Here is a 22,403-nt window from a genome sequence, read left to right as displayed (position 1 = left end):
TAATAAGTGCGTGTATACATTTGCAATTAGTGTGTGTAATAAAAAAAATGAAAGAAAATGGAAATGATTTGTGCAACATTTTGAAATAACGTTGATGCACATGCATACTTGCAAACATTCCCCTTTCTAATCTGTACATGCTTATTAGTTCTTACATTTTTGTCTGCATTCTGGGACTTGTAGTGCACCTTTTCTAATGCAAAAAGTGCAACCACAACTCCCACAATACAAACAAAAGAACCATCATTTAATAAGTAGCTACACATTGGAATGCATCACGTTGGCAAGTATGCATGTACTCACAACATAATAAACGTTCACACAAGTACCATTTAAAAGTGTTCTACAAATATTTTCCATCTCCATTTCTTTTTTAATGAAAATGTTATGCACAGTGCTGCTATAAAGCCACAAAACCATTTCTTTTACTTTCATGTACAGCCTCCCAAAAAGGACAGCTTTTTATTTGCTCAGCATTTTCCATTTTGCATTATATAAAAATGTCACACTTTCTTGCTGCAGCCCCATTAGGCATACTTATCATGGGAACAACGACCCCATTAACAACAGAGCCAGTGCTCCTGTGTGCCCAGTCCTATGGGCCTGCACAGGAATAGGAAGTAACATTTTCCGGCACTGGACTTTCCAGGCCAGCAGGACTTGTAATGTCCTGGTGGCACCGGGAAGCTAGGTGCCGAAAAATAATTAGGAATCTGGTGGAAACCTATCTGCAGCACCATCAGGGTTACCACCATACTCGTAATGAGGCCCAATGTTATTAACTCTTCTTCCCAACAACTCATCCTACATTCATAAATAATGTCTTCTTATACTATAATTACTTCACCATTACCTTATATACCCACTAATTTTCTCCTTTCACAATTGTAGTGAACCACAACCTCCTGGAAGACAATAAGCTGAAGAAAACTACTCTTCACATCCTACAAAGTAAGTGCATTACTGTAGTAGTACGCTTTCTGTTACTCGTACAGTATAGTTTAGCCGCACAATAGCCTACAAAATTCCTTTCAAATCAACAACATTTATTTTGCTCTTGCTCACTACATCTCAACATGTACACTCTTTCTATTCTCACCTAAACACCTTTATGATAACACCCACTATTATTCTGAAAACATCGCAATATCCTTACTTATTCATTCACACTAGCACTCTCTTACACACTAACCCAAGCCCATCACACATCTACACACACAGCTACTCTTACAACCTTCCCAACCACAACTATCAACCTATTACACAATCAAACAGCCCTCTATGTATGTCTGCCATCATATTCACACACTCATTCACAATAAACGCATATATATATTCCACAACTTTCAAACCCACACTTTCCTTTTTTTCCAACAGACAGAACAGATGCCTACTAAAAAGCAACTCTGTAGAAAACAAACAAAGAATAGAGCAGATAAAAATAAAAGCATGCCAAATACTCATCCACCTCTAACAGAATTTATAGCAAATATTCAAACACAACTGCTAATACAATCAGCCAACAAAACTAAACCAGCAACCACTACAAAAACTAGGGCCCCTCTTCCAAAAAATAAAAATAAAAAAATGTATAAATAAGAAGAAAACTGATAATGACACTACAACTATATCTAACAATGTTAACGTAGCCACAGTTAAGGATTCCCAAAAATTAATTTAACAAAAAATGTTCCACCTTAGAGTACTTCACAATCTTATGAAAACAGCTGAAAAGTCACACTGTACCCTTAAATATTACCACAGAATACTAATCCTGCAAGCTCTAATTGACAGCGCAATTATGCTCAAAAGAAAAATGTTTATATTAATTTGAAACAGAATGAAACCACTAACAAAATGTATTAGTAAATTACAAGAGTACTTCTAAACATGCACAATGTCAACATATTTCAAACCTCTGTAAAGGAGAATGGGTTCACACAAGCAGCACAGAACCATAATTCAATGAAGAGGCTTATAAACGAGATCAGAAAAACCCAAATGCCGTACATAGTAATGGCTGAGGGTATGAAATGGTAGAAAAAAACATTATGGCACAAGAAACCCTTATAGAAAACACATCCCCAACAAACTTTAAATCAAGTGTTCCTTTCACCCAACCAATCCATCCAGTCTACAAATGGCCATGCAGCTCAATGTGCAACTTACGCCAACAATCCTTCAAATCTTTACCACAATTCCTCAATCAGTATGTGAAAGTAAAAGACAACATTAGAATACAAACTCTACAAACCATGGACTCCTGCAAATACACTGGACTGCGACGACATTCATTAGCCTGCATTTTGGGAACTGCTTGCAAAAGCACCTTCCATCACATCAAAATGTTAGGAACACACCATTGCACTATACAGAATCTTCTGCTGAGACTGTACTATGCAAAAAGCCCTGCTTTACATTTTGAACTTTTTAATAGCATTCACCTACATGGAACAGCCAAAGAAATCCTTCAACAAATACAACATATCCAAAGTAAACATTTTGGAAGTGAAGATGACTTCGAAAATTCAGTAACTTTAGAAAACATTAGCGAAAAACTTACAAACACCAATCTTCTAACAAACACATACAAAAAAGAAATAGCAAAGTTTAAAAGCACATCTGCTGAAATAACAAACAAATTATGTGTCTGTTGTCGTAGAACCTTTTATAAAAAGAGCACACAAATTGTATATATGGCTTACAAAATCGAGGACAATGAGAAATCCCTACGGTTCCAATTAGCTTTATATATTATAACAGAAAATAAATACAAAATAAGGGACCCCTCAATACTTTGCACTTACTGCGATACAAAGCTTGATATTAACCAAATGCCATCCCGTGTTGTCACAAATAACTTGAATATATTCCCACTTCCAAAAGCTCTCCAACAGCTTAATTTGTATGAGAGCATTAAGATCCAAAAAGTACACCCATTTCAAGCTATAATACACCTTCAACCCAAAACAGCGAAATTGCCTCCTTCTGAATTATTTCATTAATGGCAAAGTATTATATTTGCCATTAGATCTTAATGAAAATGTAGAAACTCTAGGAGTGCAATGACCAATGGATCAATCTTTAATTATCCTAGTTAATGGTGTACCAACAAAAGACAAAACAATTTGGCAAGAAGTAGTAGGCTTAAACAAAGTTATAAAAGCCCTACAATATGTAAAAGAAAACAATGAATACTACAGAGATACAAACTTAGAAGAGTACCTTAGAGAAACCACCCAAATAATTCAGGATTCATCACCCACTGGCCAATTTGAACATTTAGATCTTATTACTGCAGCCAATATTTTGGACCAGTATACAATTCACCCACTGTACCCAAAGACACCAATGACGATGCATTAGAAACATATCAAATGTGTCAAGCCAAAGGATCTCCAATAAGCATATGGGAGAAAAGTGTAGAAGCACGTTCCTTTCCTGTACTCTTTCCTACAGGAAAAGGAGGAAGATATGATGAAAGATCCACAGAAATAACAGCATCAGAATATCACCCTTTAGGAATGTTTTCGGAAGACCCCAGATTCAGACAAAATGTAGAATAGATATTCAACCTCCTGCTCGAAAGTGAGCTAGCAACTCTATGTTACGGAGTTGAACACACATTAAAAACAGGCTCTGATTTTGTAAACATGTCTGCTACCCAACTGCTTCAAAAGATAAAAGACAAAGATAAAGTTTTTCAGTCAAGTATCACAAATCTCTTGGCAAACATGTATGGTACAAAAGAATGCTGGTTCCAACATCACGCTGATGTATGTTGTATGCTAAGGAACCTCGGCCCACTCCCATGGTTTGTTACTTTAAGTTGTGCAGAATATGCATGGGATGACTTGCACGACTTCTTATGCATAGCAAACCAAATATAAAGAAGGAAAAGATATAAATATACCAGGAGAACTCTGTACTCTTGACCCTGTAAATGTATCAAGATACTTTCACCCCTACGTTATTGCCATGCTGTACTTCATCTGCAATAAAAGTTTCCCTACCCTCAGAGAAGTGGAACACTTCTTTTGGAGAAACGAATATCAATGCAGAGAAGCACCACACATCCACATGCTGTTGTGGATAAAAGATGCTCCTAAATCTGGTCATGACATTGATGCGACTGTTTTGCAGTTTATTCACAAGTACATATCCTGCGACACCCCTTCAGAAACCACACATACTGAGCTACATACACACATTTTATGCTTCCAAAAGCTTAAGTGTGGCAACTACTGCAGACACAGAAATAAAAACAAAGGTAAATACTTCACCAAATGCTGCTTTGGTTTCCGTTGACCAGTTTCAGCAAAAGGACAAGTAAACAGCTTGATGTCCTCTGTTAGACACAGTGTGAAAGGCAAATTGCCTAAAAACACATACAACATTAAAAGAAAGAAAGATTCAAAGTAAATCAATGATTACATTGCAATCATTGCCCTCTTGTGGAGTCCAAACATAGATATACAATATATTGCAGATGATTCCACTGCTGTTGTAAAATATGCCACAGCCTATCTCACCAAAGCTGAGAAAACTGAGCTAAATGACCTCTGGGATGACATATCATCTGACAAAACACTGTCACAAAAATTGTAAAGCTTTGGCATAAAAATGCTCTCCCATAGAGAATGTCGATACTACGAAGATGCAGATCATTTAACAGGCAAAGCTCTATATGGCAAATCTGAACACATAGTCTGTCTAAGCCTTGGTCTAGCTGATGCTAAAATCCTACCAAGACATCGAAAAAATAGCCAGAAATGATCCCAACAGCCAGGGCATTTAAAAAAAAACAATTTATCATACACATACTACCCAAACAGAAGTACTGCTTTGGAAAACCTGTGCCTATACCACATAGCCCAAAACTACTCCTGCAAATGTAATGTCATACCAGATAAAAAAAACTGGAAAATATGTTGTCTCAGCTTGTGAAGGAAGCCTCGTCAAATTTACCAACCCCAGCCTAATTAATGATATAAAATTATCATTTAAAACTCCTCAGCATAGAGAACTTTTACACATGGCCCTACTGCAACTTTTTAAACCATGGAGAAAAGAAGAAGAATTATTAGGTAACAATGACTCCTTTGAAGCTACATTCCATGCAAATTAAAGTGGTATAACAAATGTCCATTTCAAGCAATGCAAAACAATGTTGGACATTGAACGCCAACAAGAGGAAGACGTCAAGCACCACTAGATGAAGGCACTCCTAAGGGCAGTCAACCTTCTCTGACAGGAAGCCAAGAACCACTTGGAGAGTCACTCATTGTAAATGAAGCAGAAATAGCCATGACTGATGTAGAAAATACCATGTATCAATATAAACAATCAGAAGACAACTTGTCAGTGCTGAAATCACAGCTAAATGATGAGCAACTTAGCATTTACCTAGAAGTGACTGAAGAAATTGAACATGGTTTGAAGCATGAAAGTAAAACTTGTAGCTGTCAAAATTATAATCCTCTGCTCCTCTATGTAAGTGGTGAAGCTGGTTCTGGAAAACATTGTTTATTAAAATCATCATCAAATTCCTCCAAAACTTTACAAACAACAACCTTTCAGCTGTTGTAACAGCTCCCACAGGTTTAGCTGTCTACAGCATAGGAGGTGTTACTTTACACTGACTACTGCTCCTTCCAGTAGAACACCAAAACAAATTAGAATATTACAAACTATCATCAGAAGCTGCTACTGAAGTACGCAGAATTCTGAAACAAATGAAAATGCTCCTAATAGATGAGGTAAGCATGGTTTATAATCCAATGCTGGCTTCAATTCACCTCAGATTGCAAGAAATCCTAAAAACAGACTACGAACAACTCTTCGGAGGAAAACACATTATTGTCTTTGGAGATGTCCTACATTTAACACCAGTGAAGGTGAACCTATTTTAAAACCTTAGGTCACAAACAGTGATGCAACACACTTGGCAGCATGGAAATGTAAATCTCTGGCAACATTTCCAATACAGAGAATTAACTCACGTAGGCTAACATTTTAAAAAGCATTATTTTTATTTTGTTAACCTTTTAACTGCCATGGGTCTGCCAAGGCCTTTTTTGGTGAATTTAATATTTCGCCATTCCATGCCTTCTAACGTTTTCTGTTTCATTAACCTCTTAAGTGCCAAGGAGGAGCTAGCTTGTCCTTGGCAACAGGGAGGTGATCCCAAAGACGAGATACCTGCCCTTGGCACTTAAGGGTCAAAGTGCTAACACAGCTCGCGGGCATCGAGGCGCTGTTACAGGAATTGTTTGTTTTTTAGGTGCTAATTGTTTTTGTCTTAGTTGCATATTTATGACGCGATTAAACACCCAGAGGTTTATAAGCGCGGACCCAAGGACCGAACCTGTGTTGCTTCATGTCGTCTTGCTTCCAAGGCACGCACGTTGCCACTGAGCTATCCTCCCAGGACATTAGAACTGGTCTTCTTTCTGAAGATGCACAATCCCTCTTTAATAGTAGACTCAACCATGAGCTATATGGGCATAACACATCTGTTCCTGATATCATGGAACAATTAGCACAAATACATGTAAAAAGCATGTCCTTAATGCGAACCATAGCCAGCTGTAGTCAATTCAATGAGACGATGTTAAATAAAGAAATGCATCCTACATTGCATATTAGCTCCATAGACAAACTGCAAGTGCACAGCATGAAACTTCGTATGTGTCAACACGCAACAGCACGACTAAGTAGCTTAGTGGACCTCCAACACAGCTGGACTGGATAAAATGTTAATGTTGTGTTTAAACTGCAGAGTAATTCTTAAACGTAACCTTGACGTAGAGCAAGGTTACTCAATGGAGCAATTGGTACAGTTGTTGGCTTCCAGACGTATCCTTATGACAACAACATTCAGTTTGTCAATATCCACTTTGACAAACTTTCAGAAGTTAAAAGGATAGGACGCTCAACAGCACGATTCCTTCTTTCCAAAGACATGTATGTACGCAGAGAACAACTCTCTCTGTTTCTTGCATATGCAGTCACTATTCACAAATCGCAAGGTCTAACCCTAGATCAGACATTGGTTGACATTGGCAGCAGAGTCCTTAAAGATGGTATTGTTTTGTTCAGAAAGCTTGCATAAATTAGAGGCAAAATACTGGCGAGCTGTATTACAACTTCCTAATTGTGTTCCAGGTCCTTGGTTAAGATTTGAATTAGGTTTGACATCATTGAGTGCTGAATACCATTGGAAATTATGTGCCTTGTTTCGGAAATGTCTCATCTGTGATAATTCCAACACTATATTGGCATCTCTATCTCATTATATGTTAACCTCAGACCATCACTTTGTAAAAACATGGATGGCTCAGATTTTCAACATCTTGGCAAGAATTGATTTGTCCCTAGAAATGCTTATTGGTCAACCAAAAAAGGCAAAAGAAGAATTGTACAGATCTGACTGGATTGATACAAGAATGGGGTGTTTATCGTATAAAGACTTCAAAATGCTAGCCTATGAACACAAAACTCGAGGAACGCTGGCCCCATATCTAAAACAAGCTCCCTCTCTGCAGTTAAGGTCAACTATCTTACGGCTGCGATTTAATCTCTTTCCAACTAGAGATGTTTTGGTTAGAAGAAAGTTGCTACCGGCTAATAAAAACTGTTATACCTTTTGTGAGGTTGAGGGAGTTAAAGAAACACTCCAGCATGTTGTATCTGCTTGTCCAGCATAAACTAATCTAATAACAAAATTTTTTGAACCTCATCTATCCTATCTTGGTGAACTAAGCCCTGAAACTTGTTGGTCGCTACTTTTGTCTACCAATTCAATGAGCCTTCGCATTGCCACCCATAATTTTTTGGAGGCCATTATGTCGAAACTCAAGGGCGTGTCGATCAAGATTTAGAGCTATAAATATGACAAGTGCATGTAAGTTTTAGGCAACTAAATCTGTAAAGGGCCCATTAGAAACTGATAAAAGAATTTTATGTTAAATGATGATGAAACCTACATATATACAAATGTTAAAATGAATCTGTAGAATATTATGATATGTTTGATGTCTCCAATCAAAGAACATATTGATTTATTTAAGTGCGTTATTGGTTTAGGCCCTTTTCTTTTCTTCTATTTTTCAAAGATTCTCCCTTTTGAATTGCTTTTAAAGCCCTGTCCACTTTTGAATTGATTTTATATTGTTTCAAATTTTAATATTAAGTCCGAATTGTTTTAGATACTATGTTTTACCTATTTGGATTAATTACTGTACTTCATTTTTTTTTTATCCAAATGTTTTGTTGTTTCTCTTTAAATGTTAACGTTGAATTTTGTATGTAATTGTAAATGAATTTGTTTAAAGATTGAAAAAGTTGTTCATTCAACTATATTCAAAAAAAAAAAAGATGGTATGAGTTATGTAGCACTTTCACGTCTCTGTACACTTGCAGGACTATTCCTAGTCAATTTTGATGCAAACAAAGTCAAGGCTGACATTCCTTGCATCCTAGAGTGCAACAGAGTATGTGCACTCTACACACCCCATCTAGTTATGTATCCTGTTTTAAAAAGAAAATGAATGCAAACAGAATTTATAAGAGATCTCCCAACAATACCACCAAAGAAACATAAAACAACTGCTACTCCATTAAGCAGTACAACCACAAAACTCTCTAGTGCAAACACAACTACACTTGCATCAGCAGATATAAAGAGAAATATGTCTTCTCAAAAACAAGTGGAGGTCCAGCAAATGACACAGAGACAGAACGTTCTGGTCCATTTAAATTTTCCAACACAACCTGTGTAAATTGCTATGCAAATGTAGCAATCAATCTTTTGTTCCAATTGCCACCAATTGTTCAACACATTTATTTGAACGGCTCAGACCAGTTGTGTTTGTAATTGCTCACCCTTCATAGAAATGCCACAAATAATTCTGATAACACTTACAGTGTCTCAGGAATAAGGCAAGAATTGGACTACTGTACAGCAATGGTAAAATTTACCATATACACACAGGAAGATCCACAAGAATTTCTAATGTACTTAATGCAAGTACTGGAAACCAAAAACATACCTAAAAATGAAATCTTGCAGATTTCATACAGGTGGAAACACACATGCAGTCTCTGCAACCATGTTTCACAACAGCGCATCCCCAATGAGTGATGTGTGTATGTATCTATACCGAATTGTGAATCCATTCCATTACATCAGCTAGTGCAAAATGCAAATCATGCCACATTATGCACTTTTTGCAATTCAGACAATTGTTCCACCTTGCACATAAACTCACATAACCAATATCTGATACTAATGCTTTTAAGGTACAAAGCAGATAATACCAAAACGAACGGCAAGCTTACTAGCTTCACACACAGGCAAGTATCGATTTGTAAGAAACCCTTCACAACAGTAGTAATAATCTACCACATTTGGTGCCACAATTGCTGCAGGTCACTATACTACATACATTAAAAAAGATGTGGTTGATTTGAATGCAACAACACTTCTGTTACTCTGTTACTCTTAAACAGAGATTACCAGCAAATCTAACAAATTCCTTAAAACTAAATGTACTCACTGACATGTAAAACTATCAGTATGTACACCAACTGGTACCTAACTGCATCCATAATATTGCAATGGTACATTGAATAGCAAAATAGTTAGAATATGGCAACAGGTATCAAACAACATCTATAGTACTGCAATGCTGCTTTTGAAAAGCAAAACATTGATAATACACCACCATGTTTCTAACTACTTCAAAAATACCCTTCATTACACTTCTTTTGAAAATAATCATGATTCTTCCTACTCAAACAATTATTTTAACATCAAATACACTTATTTGTGCACTTTAAACATTCCCTTAAGTACTGCACTCCTCAAACAAACATACTGTGAAAGTTAAACTCACATAAATGTAGTAGTTTAAAAAAAATCCTGTATAGGTTTGTTTTCCCAATGACCCAATGATTATGCAAACAGAAAGAACAACTGTGCAGAACACACAGTAATGTTGTTTCAAACATAGTACTTAGAATGTACTGATTATGAGGGTCTACAAAGTTTAGTCACTGACCTGTAGAGCTATCAACAGTTAGAATACACCAACGAGTATCTAACTGCATCCATAATACGGCAATGCTACTTTTGAATAGCAAAATAGTTAGAATACACAAACAGGTATCTAACTGCTTCGAAAAATACCTTTTAGAACTATAAACCCATCAACAGTTAGAATACACCAACTGGTATCTAACTACATAACTACATCTATAGTACTGAAATGCTGCTTTTGAAATCCAAAACAGTTTAAATACACCAGCAGGTATCTAAGTACCTAAAAAATATCTTTAAATAAAAGAGTACAATGGTACGTTTGAAAAGCAAAACAGTTAGAATACAACAAAAAAAGGTATCTAACTACTTCAAAAATACCCTCCATTACATTTCATTGCAAACACACAATCATGATTCTTCCTACTCCCACACTGCTTGTAACAACAAACACACTTATTTGTGCACCTTAAACATTCCCTTAAGTACTGCACACTTCAAACAAACATACTGTGAAACTTAAATTCACATAAATGTAGTAGGTTTTTAAAATCCTGTATGTTTTTTTTCCCAATGACCCAATGATTATGCAAAGAGAAACAGCAACTGTGCAAAACACACAGTAATGTTGTTTCAAACATAGTAGTTAGAATGAACTGATTATGAGGATCTAAAATGTACATGTATATGTGAGATTGTATGCAATGAAACAATGAAACATTGTAAACTATCCTGCCTAACATATTACACTGTGTTTTTTTCACAGAGAAAGAAGCAAATATGTATCCTTCATTACCATGTACAACAAACTCAACCTGTACACCCAATGGTACAGCAATCATAAGTACTATTTGCACTTCAATTGTATTATGTCACCATGTTACAAATACTGTATACTGCCCCTACACTATCTATAATTACTATACACATATTATTATGATGGTTGTATCCAGTGCGCAGATTTAATTTCTATACACATATTATTATAATGGTTGTGTCATGCACCCAAGAATCTAGCCACTGGCCATGACCACCACAGCATAATACATCCATGCACCCAAAAATCTGGCCACTGGCCACAACCACCACACCACAACTTGCCCTGAACCTCTCAATTCAAATGACATCTGCAGACATCGAAATCGACAGCCCACCCTATTTTCCACCTATGAAAACATCCCCATATCATCGGTATTCCACTCCCCTACCCTGACCAACCCTCTTTCAGTCACAAAAGAACCCCAAATGTGTTTCTCAAGCTGTCTGCCAAAGACTCTGTCCGCGGACAACCGTGGTGTCCGTAGACTACCGCGCCAGCCGTATGCTCTTTTTCCACCTATACAAAGAGCCCCATATCAGATTTTACCACTTCGCAACCCTTCTCAGCCCCTCTTTCCAACACCAAATGACCCAAAATGTGTTTTCTAGACTTTTTCCTCCTATCCATCCTTGGTAGTTGCGGCTGTCTGCAGATCCAACATGGTGGGTGTTTCAGAATATATGACACACATCACACTTTTCACCGTCCAATCTGTGAGCGCATCTGGTGTCCTCATGCATCACAGCAGCCCCTGGGCCAATTGGGGGCCCGTCCACGGAGCAAACAGGGAAGTGGGTCTGTGGACCAAACCCAGATATCTCTAAAAAAATGTTAACCTACTTTTGAGCTCATTTTTTAAAAACTAGCCATCGCTCCTGGTGAAAATCCATCCAGCGACCCCCCTATAACTTTGCCCCCCTTGACGAAACATCACCAAACTTCGCAGGGTCGATCTGGCCATATATTTATTTTGCAAAGTTTAGTGAGGATTCATCCAGGGGGCAAAGTTATAAGTGCCCAAAAACGGCTCTTCCAATGGGTTGAACAACTTTACCATAAGTCTAGCCCTTTTAAGGTGGCTGTTAATGCCCCCCAGAACTTCTCATATGTGGTGTCCCCTAGGGAGCCTGCCTCTCCCCCACCCTCTTCAACCTGTATAGACGTCCCTTCTTTCAACTTCATGACAGTCTTGGCATAGACTACACAAATTATGCTGATGACACTCAGGTCATAATTAAACTTACAGGCGACTATGAGAAGGACCTTAAGAGAATTACCTACATTTATCATAAAATGAAAACTGGATGCTTGTTGGTACCACTCGGCATCTTCAAAAGGTGAACTCTAAATATACAGAATTTGATATTGCTGGCTCTTTTATTAAAACCAGTCCTTGGTTAAAGACTCTTGGAGTCTATTTTGACTCTTCACTTAACATGAAGAAACATGACAGTCAAGTAAAAGCATCTTGTGCCTGCACTCTCGCTTGATCAGGCAAATAAAACCTTTTCTATCTGAATCGCACACTGCCTCCCTTGCAGTTGCCCTGGTCAACTCTAAACTTGACTAAGGTAATAGCCTGTTGGTAGGCACCTCTAAGTCCAACATGAACATGCTTCAAGTTGCTCAAAATAATGCGGTCCGTGCTGTATGTGGTCTCTCCAGAATGAAGCATGTGACTGAGGCACACATCTCCCTACACTGGCTTTCAGTCAAATATTACATTACATACAAGGTTCTGCTTCTCACCCATAAATGCCTTAATGACAAAGCACCAGTTTATCTTGAGGATTGGATTAAGCAGTTAGGTTTCATCCGCTCACTTCGGTCTAATAACAGTAATAATCTTGGGTCTCCCAGATACAATCGATAGCGATATGGAGTATCAGTTTTGACTCAATGGGCTCGCACCTATGGAATCGCCTCCCCGCATCCCTCCATTTTAGATCTCTTTAAGTGTTTCTCTTCAACTCCAATGATTAGATCTTTTCTTCTCATTGTTGTCTCTCTGGTTTGACTCTTTTGCACCCTACTCTAACTTGCTGCGCACTGAAATAAAGAGGGTTTTGCAGTCATTGCAGTCAAAATATCCGGGAGGGGCTATATTGTTGGCTGGAAACTTACATACCCACTGTCTAGGTGTGGCAGATGAGTGGTTACTTGTGTCAGGCATGACGGTACCTGAGAGACACAGGGACCAAACATGGTCTTGACCTGATCAACAGGGGTCGCAGATGGACTGAAATATTGTTGAATTACTATCTGGAACCACTCACACCAAGTGATAGTGAAACTCTCCTTGATGTTGTTATGCGGCACAGTGGGGATAGTTATTCTTGTCTTGACAGCATATTCCTCACTTGTAAGTTATTGAAATTGCTTCTGAGTTATTATATCAAAGGTTCTCCTCTAAGTGGTCATGCTATGCTGGGTGCCACCTTTGGTTCAGACAATTGGTCAAGAAATAATGGTACTCTGGCCGGGCCAACCACCACGCTGCAGGGGAACAAAATTATCTTGTCTGAATCAAATGTGGATAAGATCAATACACGGGTCCTCACCAGTTCTTATTCCCCTGCAGAGTTGTTCGATATTTGTAATGGTGTATTTCTGGTGTTATTGAACCATCTGCGGACAAGGAGTATGCACCTGAAACACGTCATTATTCACAATAAAAGTACACAGCCTCTATTTGATATTGCCATCCACAAGAAAAACGTTGCTCTTCGTAAAGCAATTGCTTCCATCAAGAGAAATAATTCTTTATAACACAGTAAGTACACATTGGAGTACTGCGTACGTAGTACACAACTTGGTTACAGCTACATAAACCCAGCACCTCTTCCTCAAATTGGAAGATGGTGTTTAGTTTAATTAAATCTGATGATGCTTGCAAAGTTTGGTAAATGTATCAGAAGCACCTTTCTGCTCCAGTTCGCAGGGAGATCTGTGGGATAACGTAGCAGGGCTGGACAACTTATGTGAAGGAGCTCTACTGCGATCCCCAGCTAGATGGCGTGGAAACTGTTATTGGGAAGCCTCTGCTTTATAGTCCAGAGGTGGAGGAAAATTAGGCCAAAATATTAGCCATCATTATCAAGGCAAAGGCCTCCAGTGCCCCCAACCCAGATGGATTGCCTAATGTCCTTTATAAGAGGGATCCAAAATATTGGGCAAAATTGTTGCACATTATGTTCATTGGTATTATTCATAGTGGTATCATACCCAGCAGTTGGTAGTGTTCGATATTAATTCCGGTCCACAAGATGAGTGCCTTGACTGAGCCCTCCAACCACCGGCAAGCTTACCGGTACCGTTGTTACCGGACCGGCAAACCTATTATGAGTGCCAAAAGGCAGGAAAGTTGTATCGTTGGATCCTCGTGGGTAAAGCCCCTCCCCATCCCAGGAAGCTCACTGTCCTACTACCACTTGTAATCCTGCTGTAAATCTGCTGGACCAAGTGGCAATAACAATAATTACATTTGGTGGTATTTTGGCAGATTTACTGCCGGAATACCGCCAAACTCGTAATGAGGCCAATATTTTCTGTGATTTAAGTCAAGGTCCAGGTTGGTTGGCAGCCCTAGTTGCGGTTCGAAGATGTAGTGCAGAGTCCAGACAAATTCTTCTGTTCTAAAAGGTCCAAGATGAATCAATGACGGAGTGGGATACCCCTTCCTTTTAAAGGCACAGTGCAATGCAAAATTGGGTATCAACAAAAATTATTTTATATTTTCAGCAGATTATTTCATCCTTTTGCTCATCCTTGTGCTCATATTGTAAATATATCTTGGTGTCCACAATTATGTCCAATAAACTATTATGTTTTTAAAATGTATCCATAGAATGGTCTATGATCAGTTTTTGTCTCAAAGTCCTCTATAATTTGTATCCTCCACACATGTTTCCCAATAGTTGGCTCATCAGGGGGATTTTTGTAAATTCTTATTCAGATGGATGAATTTTATCTTCAATTAATGATTACACATTTTATTTATTGATAGGTGTATTTATAATATGAAGTTATCAGTAATTGCTGTTTCTTATCTCTGATAGACATGTTTTTCTAAAAAGTGTCAATGATCAATGTGACTTTTAATTCACACTAATTCTCTCTGTTGAATTTTATAACAATAATAGGGACTCTGAACTAAAAAGTCATCGACCTTTAATTGCATCTTTTGTTACTAAAGGAATAGAGTCATGAAATATCTTTTGTTTTAGACAAACATGAGTAACATTTGTCTAAAACAAAAGGTATTTCATGACTCCAGACATATACAAGAATCTTTGAGAGCTATGAATCAGACAACAGATTTAGGATTATATATATTCAGAAAGGCCCACAATACGACTCTGCATGTAACCCCGACGGGTTACAGGCAGACTCGCCTTACCATTTCCGCCGCCTGATATCCTGGTAGTACTTGTATATTATGGACGGCAGAGGAACAGTAAGTTCCCATTCCCGTGGAGTGCCATGGGACTCCACAGGAATAGGAACCTTGAAGCACCAGTGCTTCTGTGAAAAATATGCTGGAAGAGGCGTGAACTACCGGCAGGTCAGGCCTGCCGGTAGTTCACATGCCCTACTGGCAGACTTGTAGTTTGCCGGTGCGGAAAATGTGCTGGTAACCGTTTTTACCAGCACTTTTTTCCGGAACTGCAAACTTGCAATGAGGGCCATATGAGTTAAATTGCGTTTGACCTAAGGGATATGCTGACTTATTTGATTCAATATGTATTCTCACTTTAGGAATATCAATATGATTGCCAACCCATGGTCATGAGAATACGTATATAAAAAAGGATTACTATTTAAAGTCGAACTGGATGATGACATTACGCACTACGTGATATAATGACATCACATCACTTATTATGCATGGCTTATTGCCTAACAATGACCATCTCAAATTACATTTAATATAATCAAAACATTTAATTATAGAAATACTGAACCCTAAAATTGAAACATGGCTCCACTTTATCAAACTGTATGGCTTAACAGAATAATTGCAAAGTGCAGGTATACAAGATGAATTTAAGATACTTTCAATACTTTTTCGCTATAAAACACGATGACATAATCACATTATCAGTGATGTTATGAAGTCACGATGGGCAATAAATAGGGGCCATTTTGCAATCAACACAAAGTGACAAGGCGTGCAATTGCACACACGAATGAAGGAGAACAACTTTTCTCTTACCAGCTAAGCAAACAAAATCCCTAAATACTACCATAAAAGCTATAAATATAACTAACAGTCCACATTTTATTTTAGATTCTGGAATATGGAAAGATAACTTTCTGGAAAACGGCACCCTCTGATAGAAATGAACACCATTTTTATTTGCCCTCCTTTTTTCTATACACTCAACAAACATATATTTTATCTGAATAGAAACATTTCTGTTTCTTGTAGGGAATACATGATGACACTAAATTGAAATCACATTCATGGCATAACAAAAGATGCAATTCAATCCTGGAGGTCAGTGACTTGTAACCTCTAATTGTTGGTATGTTACAATCCTTATCACTGTTATAAAATGCAACACCACTGCTATATGACAAGAATTTAGACAAAAATGATGTTTTAACTTTTTGGGAAAAAACATGTTTATCAGAGTTAAGAAACATAAAATACTGATAACACGATATTGTAAATATGCCTGTGGATAAATAAATAGTGAAATCATTAATTGAAGATAACAATCATTCATCTGAATAAGAATTTACAGAAATCCTCCTGATGAGACAACCATGGCATATAGAGGATACACATTTATAGAGGACATTGATGCAAAAGATTACATTGATACATTTTGAAAACACAATCGTTTTTTGGACATAATTGTGCACACCAAGATATCTTTACAATATGAGCACAAGGATGAGCAAAAGGATGAAATAATGTGCTGAAAATAAAAAATATTTTTTGTTGATACCAGTGTCCCAATAATAAGTGATGTTTGTAAGTTGATGCTTTATTGTGACAGTAACTCAATAAATATACTTTTCAAATCTTACAGCGCAATATCTCTTCCTCTTTTTTTCTTTATTCAAATATAAGAAAGGTACAGATGGTTTTCTGAGGAAAGAGCATGCTGCTTTGGATTACATTTTCCAAGTGTTAGCACCTTTGTTCCCATTCCCATTGAATGACTTTAACAATCACAATATTTGTGTAGAACCTTGTTTGGACATTCCAGTATTTTTGATTAATGTACTATTCATGTTTAGTTTGCTACTGTCATCACATTCACACCCCTCTTAAGAGTACAGCCTGCCCTCGGCCCACGTTACCACAAAAGGCAAAGGAGGTACATCCCTTAACTGTGCCTGTTTCACCCTTATGATTGGAAACACTGTTGGTTTGTAGTAGTGTGAGGGATGAGTAGAAGGTTTAGCCACCACTCACTCTTGTACTCCTGCAGAGCAGTAGTCATTTTGTCACATCCAGATGAATACAAGGTGCCAATATGTACAAATCCTAAAAGAAGAACTTCTGTTTTAGGGGCATTCAAACACAGTTGGTTGGCAGCCATCCAAGACTTTATTTGTAGTCAACAATCAGCCACCATTTGATGACCACCCAACCCTCCTTATATTTTAGTTGTAACTGGCTTTCGTCAGTGAACATTGAGAATCCAGTCTTCTAACTGCTTATGATCTGAGCTAATGTCGTCATATGGATATCACATAGTCACAGACAGTGCAGAATCTTCCTGCTTACAAATTAATTCTCCATGATGCATGGAAGTTTTGATCAGATGAGTGATAATGGTGTTAATAACTGAGAGACCCAAATTTGTTGGCTGGTGTTGCATATAAAGATTCAAAGTTGGTGAATTGAAGGAGGTCCTTGTCTTGCTGACTGAAGACACTGAAACTGATGACAACTCTGAGGTAGCAGGGGGAAACATGGCATTGTAAGAACAGTGGGAATAGACAACCAGGTCAACGCTGGATATGAAGTCCACAAAGTTAGCATGGGTTGGGCTGCATAATATTGTGTCAGAAACATGGTAAAGTAACAGGTGAATGCAGTGGCTTGGGATTCAAGTCAAGCTCTTTAAAGATGCAAAATGTTTTAATCTAAGAGTTAGCAGCTTTGTAAATTCGGCTTTGAAAGTAGGCAGTTTTGGTTTTGTGTAGCGCACACTTGTAAAATCTGTGGTGTGTCAGACAGCACTGTGATTGGAAGAAAGTTTTGATTTCCTCAGTACCTACACTCTGACAACTGCACTGGTAACCAGTATCCTCGCTGGAGGTGAAGTGTTCCTCTAGGTGTCAGGTAGGCCTCTGCGTTGATGGACAAGGGCCTGGGACATTAGAGTGGTGCATCAACATTCAAAACCTGGGTCACAGAATGTTTGAGGGCTTGAAGGATTTCTGCTTTAGTATATATGAAGATATGTAGGTAACAGAATGCATGAATGCATGCTTCCGCAGTTGCATTTTGAAGATATGAACTGAGAACGAACTCTCACAAGACTATTTGTCACTTCTATGTGGTATTGCTAAACTGTAATTTCAAAGGAAATGCGTACATTAGCAAATATTTGAATTTGGGTTCATATAGGAAGCAACAGAGTGCTCTGCGAGTTATTTGGGGTTAACAGAGGTTGGTCATAGGGGAGGTTATGTAGGCGAATGACCTAAAACCTGAACGGTAAAAAACAATTCCACGTATACCAATTAATCAATGCACCATTTGCAAGGAAAACAATGGTTTATTACATGCAAAAAGTATCAGATAATGCCGAAGAACCAAACTAACATGGAGCTCTCCCCACCCATGAGAGTTACAGCTTTTATAGCAGAAAACCGCAAATTAACAAAACTATGTATAATAAAGATTACTACATGATCCTGCACTCCCCATTGGCTAACACCTATATACAATTCTAATTGTCCCCTATAGTCCATTACCCTATTGGTCACACATTATCTATGACACATTCCCATATACACATGACTTACTTCATCTTCACTACAAAACTCAGAAGTTTATTGACAACTAGGAACATTTTTGCTATAAAACATTGCTTAAATAATTAAATATTCCTGACCATCATGCTGAGGGCACCCATCCGTCCGAGCTTGATCAAAGTGTGAATAGCGAGGTGAACTCTACTTGGATAATACAATGACCCTCATCATTATATCAGACACTGTGGCACGCACATATACATTTATTGAATTCACCTCTGCTTCTCCTCTCCCAAATCATGGTACAGCCCTAGCAGGTCTCTTCCCTTATCTCTCTGGGCACACAGGTGCCCATGAATGACGTGATCAGGTCACCACTCTTATGTTTGATTTTCCCTTATTTATGGATCCCTAGAGCTGAGTGCCTGCAGTTCAAATAGGATGGCTGCTCTTCGAGTGAGGGCAGTAGTGCTCTAAATGTTCAACAAGCCTCTTGGCACCATAGATCCCAATCTCAGCTCACATGAATTCGGCCTTCACAGGGTGCAACACCATCCTTCCTCCTGGGACTGAGCATTCTTTTCCCAGTTCTTCTGAGCAGTGCAGCTGCACCCAATTACCTGTTATCGGCACAGCATGGTTGCCTGTGACCTTCGCAGCATAATTTCTGTCTGGGAATGGAAGGGGGACTCGTCTCTGGATCAACTGGACAAAGCCGCTTCTCCACGTTAGGCCTGTTTCTCGTACTTTCACAAACGCATCCTATAATGTGCCCTGAAATCCAACAAGGCAGAATTCCAGCTACCTTAGTCCCAGGACCGCGCCTCTACCACAACACTTTCCTGACATCATCTCACACGCCTACCTCTGTCTGCTACGTACTAGCACATCTCTTAAAACATAACATGTTCACCCTATCTTTAACCTCTGCAACCGCAACGTGAATACATTGTTGCTCTTTCTGTATTGCTATATGGTGCTTCTAATATGTATCAAGGCTAACTGCAACTGAATATGTGCTCATTCTGCAGGCCCAACCAGAACTGCCAGCACTAGGTAGCTTGCTAATATTTCTTGCTCAGCCTAAATCTCTTTGCCTGCCTAGGACATTGCACTTGCATCTCAACACTTACAGTGTATATAGTAGCTGAAATATTCCATACTGCAGGGGTGGTATATACCCAGGAGTAGTAGGTCCTACATAACCCTAGGTATTCCCTTAATCCTGGACATCCTGAGCATTGGAAAGATCCTGTTTGTGACTGGGATGCTCTTCCAGCAGGTTGGGCATAGCAAGAAAATTCTTATTTCCAGGTTTTCTCTGTATGTGCCCATTTAGTCTTGAGCCCACAATGGGTTGGCTCATGGTCCACCTCGGAAAGGGAGCGTTCTGGCTAGGTAAACTAGTGTTCGGGCAGTGGTTGCCTTGAATGTGATGAAGGCAGTTTCGAAGAGTATCCTGGCAGAGATGGGAAGCCATTGTAATTCTTCAAGGGGAGATGTAGTCACATTTCTTGGCTCCCATTATGAGGGGTGCAGAAGCCTATTGCATGGCCATGGCATGGCGGGACAGACGCTGGTGAGGAGGGCATTCCCTCCATTGAGGTGTGAGGGGCCTGGACCATGGTTCTGAAACCCTAAGGTGAAGGGACGCATTTTATCTTCTGGAGGAACGCTAGTTGATACCAAGCTGTTTGGGCTTAGCTGCAAAAGTGTGAATCCCAAGTTGTGCATCAGAAAATGTTAACCATTGAATGTCTACCAAGTTGTAAATTGTCTAGGTGTTCATAATCATTTTTATAAAGAATTGTTCACAGTTATCTGCACATCTGCTTACCAACTGACTGGTTTAGGAGTAAGTCCTGAGGGAAAGTGCACCAATTGCTTTCAAATTGGCAGTATGTGTGTGATGCGAAAAGGGCCATGTACAACCTTTACAGTCAATGCAAAAAGGAATTTAAACATGAAAATATTACATCCCCTTTAATGTATATATTCTAATGTCTAACTCACTAAATCTACAGTGAAATATCCTGTGTGTTATGCCCAATTTATCATGTGTGAGCGTTTTGTTTTTTAATGAGGAATTGCATGTGTTCAGTTCCTCTAGGCTTAAGTTACCAGTGCCTGGTTGTATGTGAATACAATGGGCCTCATTACAAGTTTTGAATTGTTGCTGCAGTACATCTTCTGAAATAACACAAAATGGAATTACCGTTACTGCCACTTGGTTGGCGGAATTACCACTGGATTACAAGTGGCGGTAGACCCCATTTATTGGAATCCATAGTACTCCATTGGCATTTTGGCAGAATTACCACTGATGATAATTCTGCCAGTTTTGCCAATTTTCATCAGTAAAGCTGAGGATTTATCTCCAGCATTTTGCTGGAGGTAAATCCTCCACTTCACCACTGACCTGGTCGTACAGCGGTGCGTTAATGCAGCAGTAATGGAATTACCACTCTGTTACCGCCATTTTTTTTACTGCACTGCTGTACTTGTAATGAAGCCCTACGTCTAGTTCGTTTTAACCGCACTTGGACATCATTAAGACGTATTGTAGTAACTTGCAATTGGTGATAATTAGTAAAGTGAAATTGATTTTCAAATTACGACTTTTATCATTCACTTTGTTGTACATTGAATGTTTATTGAAACATTTCTGAATATTGCCATTAATCAACACAAATATAGTGTATGGCAGGTCTATGCTGCTGTGCGTCAATAAAGTACATTATGAATACGTCTGAAGCCATCTCAAACACCATTTTATTCCCTAGAAAATGAATCTCATTGAATGAATATGTCAACAAGTATTGTTTCTGTTTGGCTATTTAACTCCCTTTTTGTGTAACCATCCAGGTATGACAGACAGAAGTTGATTGTAAAGGAAATTCACAATTGTCAATACATCACTTGCATGAATCCAACTGCTGGAAGTTTTTCTATAAACCCACGTCTGCAGGTAAGACTTTAATCTCAAATGCAAGAACAGGTTCTCTCATTCATGTCTGATACAGCAATTGACCATGTTTTAAATATTTAAGATTTTCCAAAATTGTACCTCAAGGAAAGTCGCTATTCGATTAATGATCAGAAAATGAAGACCATACTGTCACGTAAACTACAGCAAAACATTAAATTCCCATTTTGCACAAAAAAGCACTCACTGCTCCTCCCATACCAGACATCGTGTATCACAATACAATAAACGTGACAGATATTGTAAGCCAATACTCAATTATATATAGTAGATTTATTTATAATGAAGACCTAAAAACCCTGACACAATGACCCTCATTATGGGTTTGCCCATATCCGGCCGGTAATTCCGCCAGGATACAGGAAAATGTTAATACTGTTACCGTCACTCAGTCCGGCGGTATTACTGCTGCGTCATGAGTGCCGGTGACAGTGGTAAATCCCCATTCCATGGTGTCCACTTAGACTCCATGGGGGATTTGCTGGTATTACCAGCACCGGTAATACCCATGCTGGTAATACTGGCTATTTTCTGCCAGTAGGGTGGGGGAATTACCTACAGCTATTAGATGGAGGTAATTCCTCCACCCCACCAGCAAATTTAGAGGTGGC

General features: G+C 38.6%; 1 protein-coding gene across 1 annotated transcript in view; it reads left to right on the top strand.

The window, feature by feature from the left end:
• Positions 1–22,403, top strand: part of LOC138488874 (dynein axonemal heavy chain 11-like) — a 2,478,284-nt gene that overhangs the window by 1,082,310 nt on the left and 1,373,571 nt on the right. Inside the window, exon 22 of the mRNA XM_069616234.1 lies at positions 21,672–21,774. Within this exon, the coding sequence (XP_069472335.1) occupies positions 21,672–21,774 (103 nt within the window). The remainder of the gene's footprint in view (positions 1–21,671; positions 21,775–22,403) is intronic.

This window comes from Ambystoma mexicanum, chromosome 9 (assembly GCF_040938575.1).
Source record: "Ambystoma mexicanum isolate Mex_15411 chromosome 9, UKY_AmexF1_1, whole genome shotgun sequence".
NCBI classification, from domain to species: Eukaryota; Metazoa; Chordata; class Amphibia; order Caudata; family Ambystomatidae; genus Ambystoma; species Ambystoma mexicanum.
The sequence above is the reverse complement of the archived record's forward strand: the minus strand, read 5'-3'. Positions and strand labels throughout refer to the sequence as shown.